Source organism: Lissotriton helveticus, chromosome 12, assembly GCF_964261635.1.
Source record: "Lissotriton helveticus chromosome 12, aLisHel1.1, whole genome shotgun sequence".
Taxonomy (NCBI): domain Eukaryota; kingdom Metazoa; phylum Chordata; class Amphibia; order Caudata; family Salamandridae; genus Lissotriton; species Lissotriton helveticus.
Genome location: NC_136073.1, coordinates 463,387,735 through 463,401,230, shown reverse-complemented (window position 1 = coordinate 463,401,230; position 13,496 = coordinate 463,387,735). Strand labels below are relative to the sequence as shown.

The 13,496-nt window shown below is 50.2% G+C and overlaps 1 protein-coding gene across 1 annotated transcript in view; it reads left to right on the top strand.

The window, feature by feature from the left end:
- Nucleotides 1–13,496, top strand: part of BBS2 (Bardet-Biedl syndrome 2) — a 353,876-nt gene that overhangs the window by 109,856 nt on the left and 230,524 nt on the right. Inside the window, exons 5-6 of the mRNA XM_078670690.1 lie at nucleotides 40–267; nucleotides 10,952–11,077. Coding sequence (XP_078526816.1) covers nucleotides 40–267; nucleotides 10,952–11,077 — 354 coding nt within the window. The remainder of the gene's footprint in view (nucleotides 1–39; nucleotides 268–10,951; nucleotides 11,078–13,496) is intronic.

Sequence of the window (13,496 nt, the reverse complement as noted above, 5' to 3'; positions counted from 1 at the left end):
GTGCAACATTTGAAGCCATAGTTATGTGTTCTCTTGCAGGTTTTTATTCATAATCCCCACACGAGAGGGCAGCGCCTCGCGGCACACCGTGTGGTTCAAAGCACCCAGGACTCAGACACGTCTCTGCTCAACATTAACCAGTCTGTCAGCTGCCTGACAGCTGGCGTGCTCAATCCCCAGCTGGGCTACGACTCCCTTGTCGTCGGGACTCAGACCAACGTGCTGGCTTACGATGTGCACAACAATTCGGATTTGTTTTACAGAGAGGTAAGACCAACATACCTCAGAGATGAAAATGAAAGTCATTCATCAGGTCTGTATCTGATGCACATTGCTGGCTATGGTTCTATGGTTTATCGGTCCGAAGTCCAGATTTCAAGTTGATGGGGAGTAACATTTGTGTTGGGACTCTTAGAACCGGGCTTGAATCCAATCCACCAGCGCAACTTTATCTACGCCCTAGGTGTAGTCCTACATCATTGGATTTTCCTTCACTACACAAGTTTAAATTCGGCATACGTCTTCATCTTCCTTTCCATCTGTGTTTAGTGCCTCTTTTTATTTGCGTTATTACCTTTATGCCTTCATCTTCTACAGTGTTTTTCCATTTTAAGTTCAATTCTCTGAGTCGTGTCGATTTCCCTCCTAAAAGCTGTATCAGTTTTCCTCAGTTTCTCTTTTTTTTCTCTTGTCCCTCTTCTATATGACTTGCTTTCATTTCCCCTCCTCCGTGTCTATGCTGTGAACGACCAGGCAAGGTTCCCATATTTGTGCACACTTTATTTGGGCGTCTAGCAGATAGTGAGGTATGTTATTGGGCTTGGGTACTCGTACATTTTTTGCCAAGGGCTTAAAAGCTTGGTCTCTGTTGTGACCGAGGGCTGCTTCGATGTAAACAGGGTGGTGGGGCGTGGGTGGGGGTGTTGTTTGTGCGTTAAGGTGGGTGCAGGGGAGGCAAAGCACGTACATCTAGTGGCTCAATTACAAAATGTAAAACTGTTGAATGAATAAAATTGACCTTTTTTAAAGCTCAACGCCCAACCCAAAAGGGATCTCCGCTTTAAAAATTTGTACAACAGAAAGAAAGCCTGCCCTCCGAAAAATAAACACTTAAGGTCGAGTGAAAAGCCAGGTTTCGATAAGCTTTCTGAAGGTGGCAAGGTTAGCAGTTTGCTTTAAAGATGCCCTTGCCCCAAAGATAGATGTAGATCTGCCCCTTAGTTTGAAACCTGAACTTTTGGATTGATGGAAGATTATTGCATCAGATCTCAGCATTCTCGATGAGAAGTGAGGAACAAAATGATCAGGGAGAAATTTGGGACCAATTTTATAATCGGCCATGTAGACAATGGGTAAAGCTTTGAAAATAATCCATGTTCTGATGGATACATCTGCCAGTGGATTCCTCACCTTGTGAATATCCCCCTGCGTCAGCAACATTCGGAAATTCTTTTTGTAGCTTTGCGCCGATGTGGACGACATCACAGAGACACGGCAGCGCGCACGGCTCCGCTGATGTCACTGGCTTCATAATAGGCCCACGTCGGCGTGATGACATCAGTTCCCTTTTTTCCGCGTCGTCGACGCGAACGGTTTTCGAGGGATCCTCTGTAGCTTTATAGTAACTTTGTTACTGTTTGTTGGTTTTCGTGTTTTCTTGTATCCAGACGATATGTCATCGAAGAAGACCGGATTCAAGCCGTGTGGTGAATGCGGTAAAATGATGTCGATCATGGACCCGCATGAAGACTGTGTTTGGTGCCTGAGCTCGGACCATGATGTCCAGGGGTGTCCGTCCTGTAGGAAGATGAATCCCAAGGCCCTTCGTGAGAGAGAGGCGAAGCTCCTGGTTGCCAAGATGAAGGGTAAGAAGGATAGGAAGAGCTCGAGGTCGCAGTCGAGGCGGTCGAAGTCTCGTTTGAAGTCACCCTCGAGGTCGTTATCGGGGCATGCTTCCAGGTTGGCTAAAAAGAAGCACAAGAAGAGGAAGAATGGATCATGTCATCATTCAGGAAAGGATTCGGATTCGAGACCGAAGTCGCCAATGAGAAGACATCGTAAAGATGAGGTTTCTCCTTCTCCAGAGGTTCAGGATCCGGAAGATGAGGCTTCGCCTATGGAGTCGCCGGAGCATTCACCGGCTCCGGTGTCGAATCCATCTCCGGTTCCATCTCGATCTCCAATTCGAGAGGAGAAAGAGGCTCCACTGCCTGAGGGTTCGACGACTCCGACCCACCAACCCGAGGTTGAGGTCGAGAAGACTCCGGTTCCTCGAGAGCAGCCTGTGGGTTAATACCCTCCTTTTCCAGACCAAGGACAAGACCCTACACAATTTTTGAACGCGATGTATGGAGTCTATTCAAGAGCTTTGTACCCCTCTGAAGCACCGGCTGGTCCCATGGGTCAGATGGCATTTAATCTGGGAGTCCCCCAGTCTTATGCTCTGGCGCCGTTCATGCCATTTATGCCGGCTCCTTCTCCGCCTTGGCATTTCTCGGCGCCACCGAAGCCTTCGACGCCGATGCCTTCGTCACTGGCGTCGGTCCGACCTCGAGAACAACGGCCTGGTCCTCCGGCTCCGAGTTCGATGCCGGCTCTGGGTCCGTCAGAGTCGATTCCGGATCCGCCGACGCCATTCCCGAAGGAGAGGTCGAGGCCGTGAGGCTCAGCGACACCTGGAGGAGCAAAGGTACCGAGAAGCTGAAATGGAAGAGGGTGAGCTGCAGGAATCAGAGGATTTCTTTGATGATTTAAGGGAGGCTAGTGGACTGGAATTGTCTCCTGATTGGGAATTAGCCTCTGTCTCTGATGCCCCTTCTAAAGATGCGGCTCCATACCATGTAGTCATCAGGAAGGCTGCGGGGCTATTGAATTTATCTCTTCCTACTGCAGAGTTCAAGTCAAATATTTTAACAGAAGTCCTCCACTCTCCATCTTCTGTTGTAGAGCCCATGCTTCCTTTCAATGATGCTTTGACGGAGCCAATTTTAGAGGTGTGGAATAGACCTCTTACAGCTCCTGCTGTCTCTAAAGCTGTTGCGAGAAGATACAGGGTTGCTCCTGGAGACCCAGACTTTATCTTTGCATCCTTTGCCAGAGAGCTTGGTGGTACAGGCAGCCGCCTCCAAAAAATCTGCAGGCGCGTTCCCTCAGATGCCTGGGGACAAGGAATCTAAAAAGCAGGACCAAGCTGCAAAGAAAGTCTTCATCGGCGAGTATGGCTCTCAAGTCAACAAATGCTACATGCCTCTTGGGGCGTTACATCCATGCTTTGATGGATTCTTTGAAACAGCTGGCTCCTAAAATACCAGAGGAGGACAGAATGTTTTTTAATGAGGTGCTTATTGACACTCCAGCTGCTGCTCGGCAAGTCATCCAGAGTGGTTTGGACACAGCTGACTCGGTGGCGAGAGTCATGGGATCTTCAATTGCCCCTAGAAGAGCGGCCTGGTTGAAGTCCTCCGAATTCTCTGCGGATGTCCAGGCTGCCTTAATGGGTCTACCTTTTGATGGCTCTGGCCTTTTCGGGAAAAAGGCTTATGCTGCATTGGAGAAATTCAAAGACAGCAGAGCTATGGCCAGATCCTTGGGTTTGCAAACCAGAGGAACTGTGGGAAAAAGGTATAGGGGATTTGCAAGGTCCTCCTTTCGTCCCTACAAGCCTTCGCAACAGCAGCAAAATCTGCTGTATAAGTCATACAGGGGCAAACAAAGAGCGCGTCCTCGAGGGCGTCAAGCTTCCTCCTCCTCCTCCTCTTCCTCCTCTCCCCATCCCCCTCCAACATCAGCAAAGCAGCCCTAGATCCGTCATTCCGGATCATGCGGGTCCTGTGGGGGGTCGGCTTAACTATTTTCTACGAGAGTGACCGATTCCCAATCTCGTGGAGAATGGGTATGCTCTTCCCTTTTGGGAGTTCCCTACGAATTACCCTCCTTGCCAAGGGTTTTGCTCAGAGAACCACCTGCTACTCCTGCAGGAAGAAGTCCTTGCGTTACTGAGAAAAGGTGCGATAGAGGTGGTTCCGGAGCAGGAAAGGGGACAGGGGTGCTACTCCCGGTATTTCCTGATCCCCAAGAAGGATGGCAGACTTCGTCCAGTTCTGGATCTCAGGGTCTTGAACCTCTTTCTAAAGCAGGAGAAGTTCAAGATGCTCACCCTTGCGCAGGTTCTTCAAGCGCTGCTGGAAGAAGACTGGATGCTGTCGATAGACTTGCAGGATGCATATTTCCACATCCCAATCCTGAAGTCGCACAGGAAGTATTTCCGTTTTACGGTGGGATCGCAGCATTACCAGTTTGCGGTCCTACCTTTTGTCTTACTACTGCGCCTCGAGTCTCCACTAAGGTGATGGCTGTGGTGGCTGCACATCTCAGAAGATCAGGGATACCAGTTTTCCCTTATCTGGACGATTGGCTGATCAAAGCCGAATCTCCAGAGAAAGTGCTCCATCATTTGCAAGTCACAACTCAGTTTTTGTTCAGATTGGGTTTTTCGATAAATGTACCCAAATCTCACCTGGTGCCCTCCCAGCGTAACCTGTTCATAGGTGCTGTACTGGATACAACTGTGTGTTGGGCATTCCCTCCTCCTCAAAGGATTCGCGACATACAGGAAATGATTCCTTTGTTTTACAATGGAGCGGTCGTCCCAGTCCTGAAGGTCCTCCGTCTGCTCGGTCTGATGGCTTCCTGCATTCTGTTGGTCAATCATGCACAGGCAGTGGTATCAGCACAGGGGAGATCTCAGGGAATCAGTGAAGATCTCCAGAGAAGCTGCAGCGGATCTGTCTTGGTGGAGCGTGGAGGCAATCTGTCTCAAGGAAGGCCCTTCCATCTTCCTCCGTCGGTTGCCACAGTGATGTGAGAAGTTGGCCTGATGTATGATGTCTCCAATTCTGGGGGCACCTTATATCAGTCCAAACAATCCCTTATGGTGGTGGTTGTAAGTCAACCTTAAAGACAAGCTATCCTAGAGGTAGCATGGACTAAGCAGCCTAAAGGCTTAACTCAAGAGGACATGTGAAGCCAGCTGTTTTACCATATGCAATCCTGTAATATCAAATGAAAGGACACCACACAAGTTATATATTATAAAAATATATGTATTTATTCTCAGAATAATCCCCACTACTCTTTATGAGCAATGAAGCACAAGCGTTTAAACAAAAGCACAATATAACATATGAAAGTTGCACAGTTATGGATGAGGCCGGTGGCCACTCAAACCCTATATCAAAAAAGTGGTATAAGTATCACTAATCGATCAGTGGTAAGGCCTAGGGCCTTTGGAATCGCTGGGACTACACTGGACTAACAGCAGTTAGGACGGGAGTAGCCCGCGGGATTCGGGTGCAGCGCTTAAAGCACACGCATGCACCAATGCAAAGTCAATGGTGCGTAAAAGTTATCGAGTTGCAGTTTTAAGAGTCTTCCGACTGGACTAGAAGGACAAAACTTTAGACTTAGACACTAGAGGTGTAAACCACTACACGAGCACCGGCGTTCAAGAGTTACCTCACCCACAGGAAGCGGGTGCACAGGTGCAAAGATGTGTCGGGTTTCGTCACGAAGATCTAGGGTGCCTGGAGATGAAGATGCTGCAGGCGTCGAGAAGAGAAGTGTCCGGTGTGATCCAAGGGTGGATCGAAGATGTAGAGTACCTGAAAGCAGAGGGGACAGAGTCTGGGTCCTAGCCAGTGACCAGAAAGGAACCAGGAAGGAACCAGGCAATGTCGGGCGCAATCAGGTGCTTGTCGTGAAGCTTGTCTCCGCTGCCACGTGATCTCTGGGCCACCGAGGATGCCCTGGAGTGAATCACGAGCTGTCCCACGAAGGCTCTCGCTGTCGGCGGTGTCGGCTTCAAGATCGGTGTCAACAGGCCTTGGCAAAGGCAACCCACGCAGGATTCGAAGATCGCTTCTTACTCGGACCAGCAAGGTCTGAGCGGGTGCTCCTTTTCAGGGGAGCGAGGGCCAGTCTGGAGCAACCAGACTAGCAGAGCAAATTCAAAGGTTCGTCGGTACTGGGGCCACTAGCCAACGGGCAAGCGACCGGACCAACGCGTCGAGCAGGAAAATGCAAAAGGGCCCCACGCAGCACTCGATGAGTGTGGAGGGGTAAGCTTCGGTGCAAAAGCTGCTCGGGGCTGGAGCTTCTTAAACTCCAATGCACAGCTTCGAGGGAGCCTCGGATGCTGCACGGTCAGCGCTTCGTAGTTTTTCCAAGATGGCCGGCGCCACGCTTCAGGTCGCCTCCACGGGTCTCAGCTCTGCAGGGACTGTGGATCGGGCTGTTAGAAGGCAGGCACGCTGGGTCTTGTCGATCTCTGTCACTCGAGTTCCAGCGGGAACTGCAACAAAGCAAACGTCGAGGTGCTGGATGGTGCCTGTTTGCACAGGGTGGTCACTCCTTGACCACAAGGGAGATTCTTCAGTCTTCCACGTCGAGTGGGATGTCGAAGAGTCCAGAGTTTCGTTTCATAAGTTTCAGTCAGGATAATCTAAGGTGCACTAGCACAGCTCCTACCTTTATTCCAAATCAAGGGGCTGGATTACCTGCTAGGTCCCTCCTATGGGTGGGACCCAGGAAGGGGGTGGTTACACCCCTTTCCCTTTGTCCAGTTTCGCGCCAGGTCTGGGGCTGGAGTGCCCCAGAACCGGTTTGACAGGATTTTGCCTGGGACACCTTGTGCGCCCCAGGCAGTGTCTAGTTTCTTTCAACCCTCCATGCTCCAATCCACTATCTCCTGTCTGGGGTGGTGTAGCACCTCCCTGTGACAGGAAACCCTTTGTCCAGGCCTCCCCTGCCAAGTTTCGGTCAGCAGCAGGAGGTCAGACTTGTGTCGGGGCAGCAGCATCCATTTTGTGATGCTGAGGCTCTGGTTAGGATTAACCGCGTTTTAAGTAAAGTAACATGTCTTCTCCCTCTAGAAGGGTGGAATGCTACCCCCGTCGCCAGAACTGGTGAGGGGGTAGTATTCCAAAGTGTATGACACCAAACACGACCTGTTTTGATAAAGCCAAACCAAAGTTAGCATTAACCGCGAGGATTATAATGCACTTAAGAGTATATGGTATGGCAGTATCACTGGAACAGCAGTAAGGAAATGGTTCCGAACACTGCAGACAGGCTCAGCTCATGCTAGAGCACCATCTCACATAAAACCAAGCACTCTGCCTCCAGGATTGTAAAGGCATTCCATAGGAGTGACTTATAGGCGTCTATGTGTCCAGATATAGGTTTACACATAGGTATACTATATCTAAGCAAGGGGTGGGTACACCACCTTGCCCCAGCTGTGTGTACAGCCAGTTGTGTCGATTTAAGTACCAGCCAGGGGTGGCAAAAGATATGCTGCAGCCCCTGGTAGGCCTTGGGTGCACCTATGCCCTGGGCACCTATAGTGCACTGTACAGGGGCTGATAAGGTGACCCAACCCAATTTAGTTATGCACCTACGGTACATGGAGTCTATTTCAAAGAGAAAGCAGATAGCCTGGGGCTCTGAATAGCAGGGTCCCAGGCCAACTAAGTCAAAAACCAGCTAAACACAAGGCAAAAAATCTGGGGTAACCATAGTCAGGTATCCACCTTCCTACAAGTAATAACGGATGCATCAACTCTAGGGTGGGGTGCTCATCTGGGGGATCTGGAGATCAAGGGTCTTTGGTCTTCAGAGGAAAAATTGCTTCACATCAACCTTTTAGAGTTGCGGGCGATACGTTTAGCGCTCAAGGCCTTCCACCCTTCCCTTCGTGGTCAGTCAGTTCAAGTCCTGATGGACAACACTACCGCGATGTGGTATGTCGACAAGCAGGGAGGAGTGGGGTCGCAGTGCCTTTGCAGAGAGGCTCTGCGTCTCTGGTCCTGGGTTCAGGACAATCAGATTTGTCTGATCGCAAATCATCTGGCCGGGGTTCTGAACGTGCGTGCAGACAGTCTCAGCCTGCATTTCTCAGCCGATCACGAGTGGAGGCTTCATCCGGAGGTGGCTCGTCACATCTTTCGGACGGGGGGACACCTCGGGTGGACCTGTTTGCCACTCATGAGAATGCTCACTGCCCGTCATTCTGCAGTCTCCAGTATCCGATGCAGGGAGCTTTGGGGGACGCGTTTCAGTTGAGTTGGGACTCAAAACTCCTTTATGCGTTTCCTCCCATACCCTTGATTCCTCGGGTTCTGACGAAGATTCGCCAAGACCGGGCCCAAGTCATATTGATCGCCCCGGATTGGCCAAGAAGGGTGTGGTACACCATCTTCTCGACCTCTCTTCGTGCCCGCCGCTCCGTCTCCCTCTCAGGGCAGATCTCCTCTATCAGATGGAGGGGCAGGTTCTACCCCCCCCCCCCCCACCTCCAGACCTTACACCTTCATGCCTGGAGATTGAACATGATGTGGTGGATGTCATTTTATCGGCCAGGCGTGATTCCAACAAGTCTATCTACTCCTATAGATGGTCTAAATTTGTCTCTTGGTGTGGGGAGAAGTCCATTGACCCTTTGAAGGCTTGATTGTCTGACATACTTCAGTTTGCTCTTTCTTTGGCTCAGCAAGGATTTGCTGTGGCTACGGTCAAAGGTTATCTTTCGGCCTTGTTGGCATTTCTCTGTCTGCCGGATCAGCAGTCCTTATTTAAATCTCCTATTGTTTTAAGGTTTCTAAAGGGCCTTACAAATACATTATCTCCTACTCCCTTTATTGTGCCTCAATGGGACTTGAACCTTGTACTTACTTTCTTGATGGGTTCACCTTTTGAACCTTTGCACAAGTGTCCCTTGAGACTGTTGTCTTTTAAAACGGTCTTCCTGATTGCAATTACCTCGGCAAGGAGGGTAAGTGAGCTTCAAGCTCATAGTTCAGAGCCCCCATTCTTGACCAATGTATGCTGAACGAATGGTACTCAGGACCAGGGCTGCTTTTCTGCCTAAGGTGGTAACTCCCTTCCATCTAGGGCAGTCTATTACCCTCCCTACCTTCTATCCTCCCCCTCACCCTTCCAAGGAGGAGGAGAGACTTCACCGCTTGGACCCGAAGAGGGGGGTGAGCTTCTACTTGGACAGAACCAGAGAGTTCAGAGTGGATGACCAGCTCTTTGTGGGTTTTGTTGGAGCCAGAAGAGGCAAGGTGGTGCACAAGCGCACGCTGTCGAGATGGTTTGTCTTGTGTATCAAGATATGTTACTCTCTGGCGGGTAAGTAACCTCCTGAAGGTTTAGAGCTCATTCTACTAGAGCAAGGTCTGCTAGGTAAGCGGTGTGGCGCCTCGGCCAGGGCGACTGACACTGGATGCTGGGGCTCACGGTTCGATCCCTGGCTCCGGCGGCAGGGGTCTGCCCAGCACCATGTGACTCTGGGCAATAGCTTGCTTAATCTTCCCAACGGCCCCCAGCGCCGGGATGCATCCGGGTAGCTGTGCGCTTTACAAATACTGGATTTTTACATCTGCTTTGTCTAGGGGTGTACCTGTAGAGGACATTTGTAGAGCTGCGACTTGGGCTTCCCTCCACACTTTCGCAAAGCATTACTGCTTGGATTCCGAAGTGAGGAGGGACGGCCACTTTGCGCGTTCTGTCCTCCAGGATGTTCTGGTATAGGAGAGTGGACACCCTCCTCCGGGAGTGGGACATCAGAAGAACAAGTTACTTACCTTCGGTAACGCTTTTTCTGGTGGATACAGTATCTGCCTGTGGATTCCTCACTGACCCACCCGCCTCCCCGTTGTCCATTCTGCTGTACCTGATTTAGTGTAATGAAAATATTTTATTGTCAAAGGAAATGTGTTTTTATAATTGCTTTTCTGCATTGACTACACACCGTGTGTGTTATTTTGATTATTTGGTACTGTGTACATTGTATGTATATCTACTGTTGTTGATCCGTCCGTGTGCCTCGAAGGCACGGAAAAAAGGGCGGAACTGATGTCATCACGCAGACTTGGGCCTATTATGGAGTCGGTGACGTCAGCGGATCCGCGCGCGATGCAGTGCTTCTGTGACGTCGTCCACGTCGGCGCAAAGCTACAAAAAGAATTTCTGAATGTTGCTGACTCAGGGGGATATTCACAAGGTGAGGAATCCACAGGCAGATACTGTATCCACCAGAAAAAGCGTTACCGAAGGTAAGTAACTTGTTCTTCTGACTGGTAGTCCATGCAGCTCCCGCAGGCCATCTGCAGCAGCACTTTGGAAAGGGAGTTGAAGTACCAGTCTTGCTGCTGCGTTTGGAATGACAAACTTGTAACTCAACAAATTTGATATAACTTCTATGTTTTTTTTTGTTTTTTATTTTGTGTTTGTTGCTTGAGACTCTGTTATGTAACTGGCTATTGTTTCTTTCTGAGCAAACACAAGGAGATGATGGATGGTGCTCTGATAACCTTCGATCATGTTCGCACTTTATAAAACTCTAACAATAAAATAAATGTCTTCCAGTATACAAACACTAGGGCACACACTCAGTTTAGACTGCAAAGGCTCATAACCTTTTTGCCTGATCAACTCTGCTATCACTGCGACCATTCTTAGTGCTTTGAATTCACGTGCTCTAGATGTAAGTTACTTGTTGTTCTGTGGTCCTATTGCTAATCTGTTTTCAGGCCGAGCATGCCACGTCGGATATCATTCAAATCACTTAATAAGCAATTGAGGGCTGAGGCATGCAGTGGTTATTACAGAACACACAAGAAGATCGCGCATGTATCTCCACCTGACTACAGGCAACTTTAGTACATTAGCTGCTTCATCCATGTGATGGGTCTGGTCCTATATCAATTGAGCTGCCTTTTCGCTATTTACCACTTTTAACACATTTACAACTCACCAGTCAACACAAGTTGTCTCTCTTTTCTGTAATAACTTCTGTTTCTTTTGTATTTACTCCTCGTTTCTGTACATTCTAGTAATGTCTGCCTAGCCTGTATTCTTGTTTTCATTTTTCCTTGAATTCCTCTTTTAGATCTCAGATGGAGCTAACGCCATTGTGCTTGGGAATGTGGGCGATCTACCAACTCCTCTTGCAATTATCGGTGGAAACTGTGCTCTGCAAGGTTTTGACTATGAAGGAAATGATCTTTTTTGGACGGTGAGGGTCTCATTCTCCTTAGCATTATTTACATTGGTCATGATTTTCTTTGGTAATAAAGCCTAGTCTGTGACAACCAATTTTGGGCAAATAGTTGACATATCGTGTAACTCTGTTTAACTCATGATAAAAAGAAAACATTGCAAAGAAGAATATTCAACATCTATAATACATTACATCCCTTAACTGCACAACAATCATCCTCCAATGGAAACAGTTACTTATGGGAATTGAATTTGTTAGGGATAGAGTGAAACAGTTCTATCATTGTTAGAAATGGCGATTTCCGGTTGGCTAAGGCTTGTGCCAAAGCCAGACAGAAACCACCGCTCTAGTCAGGGCAAGGAAGTAACCCGCCAATATAACCCCTGCTCACCCCCTTGGTAGCTTGGCACGAGCAGTCAGGCTTATCCCGAAGGCGATGTGTAAAGCGTTTGTGCGCGCACCCAGCCACAACACCCAAGGCCCACCACAAAGGAAACTCCATACAAGGTAATATATAAAAATAGACTTTGTATTATACCAAACACATTAGATAATAAACACACACTTTACAATGTGCCATAGGCACGGGCAGAATTTACAGGGGATTATGTACATGGGACAGGGCCACATGGACCACTGTCAGGAATAAGCACTTGGTAGAACTAGCACTCAGAACATATCATCACTGTAGTACCAAATGGTACATGTAGCACGCAACCAGTCATCACTGGTAAAAGGTGAATACCACCTACGTAATCCTAAACACCTTAGGCAAATGTCACGCAGGGCACCATGAACTCACTAGCATCACTATACTAGGGCAAACAACCTCCTAGACATAAAAATACATTTTTAGAGGTATAGGCAAAAGCATTGCATAAATAACGTTAGGCAGGTAAAACATTTGCGCCAAAACATTACAGAACTGACCCCAGGCCAACATGGCCTCTCAGGGGCTCACACGCCCTCTGTTCAGCAAAGTCAGGGCAGGCTGCGCAGGCAGCCAATGAAGGAATGCGCAAGAGTTCTCAGCCTAAACGTAGCAGCTGCCCACTAAGTGCTGGGCAGCTGTAGACCCTGAGCCTGGCACCAGCGTGCCTCCTGGCTCTCTCCCTGGGGCTCTGTATAACAATGGTGCAAAAACAACGTGGGAGCCTCGTGGGCTCTGAAACAATAACTGGGCCCTCAGGAGCCTCGTGGGTTCTCAGCAAAATGCCACCACACTGGGGGAGCAGTCCGCTGCCAACCGGGGCCGCTCTACCGTTTAACAATGCCCCAGATCACGTTGGAGTCCCGCTCGGGGACTCAGGAAAACAATGGCCCCATTGAGCCTCGGGGCTCTGAATAAACAAATGCCCCCAATTACGTGGGAGTCCCGCTCGGGGGACTCAGAAACAATATGGCCCCTGGGGCCCTCGTGGGCTTTATAGAAAATGTGCCCCGTCGTTGCAGTCCCTCGTGGACTCTGAGGAAATGCCCCCTGAGCCTCTCGTGGGCTCTGATTACAATGTGCCCTTGAACGTGGGAGTCCCTCTCGGGGGACTCAAGATACAACCGTGCCTCTCTTAGGCACTCTCAATCTGCCCAGAGCTCCCCCCAGCCTGTGACACTCACCGGGCTGCTCTTTCTGGGTACTCCGCTTCTCTCCCGGCTCCTCAGGTCGCGCTGGCGCTGCTCCTTGGGCGGGGACATCCTGGGAGGCGGGGTGGGCTCCCGTCCTCCCTCGGTCCTAGCAGGAAATCCGGGGCCCTCCCTTGCACTCGGGAGCCCCGGGCAGGACATGGCAGGTTGCTTCCGGGTACAGGAGCGCGGGATGTGCTCCCGTCCGCTTCCTGGTTACTTCCGCTCCCTCCACCAATGACGCTGCGGGAGGCTCGGCCGGCTGGGGCCAATCCCAGCGCGGCCTTAGGGTGAAGCCGGCGGCTGCCTTTTTTGGGAGGAACTCGGCCTCGGGCTGCGGCGGTGATTTTTCTGGAAGCACAAATACGGGGCAAAGCGAGGGGTGGGCACCCTCGGAAATTTTAATCTTCAAAAGCGGCAAACCTGCAGGGTGGGCACCTGTTTAGATTATAATAGAAATGCGGGCCAAATGCAGGGTGGGCACCTGCTTTAAAAATAAGCCCAAGGAGGGGGAATCCCCCCACACGCTGGGGGATCCCTGAGGGCAAGGATCACCGCTCCAGCGGCGCGAATGCGCTATTTCCAGCAGGGGGAGGCCAGCACTTCCCAGGGGCTGACAGGCAGGAATCCAAAAGTCCAGGCAAAGTCCTGTAGGAAGGTGGGCAGGGGCGCAAAGGCTGGACCCAGGATCCAGGTCACAGGGCCCTCCAGGTAGGGAGGCAGTCCCTAGTGGCGGTATCCTCCTGGTGCCCAGCAGCAGCAGGCCCCCCCTCTTCAGGTCAGGAACAAGAGAACCCCATTCATGGGGACACAG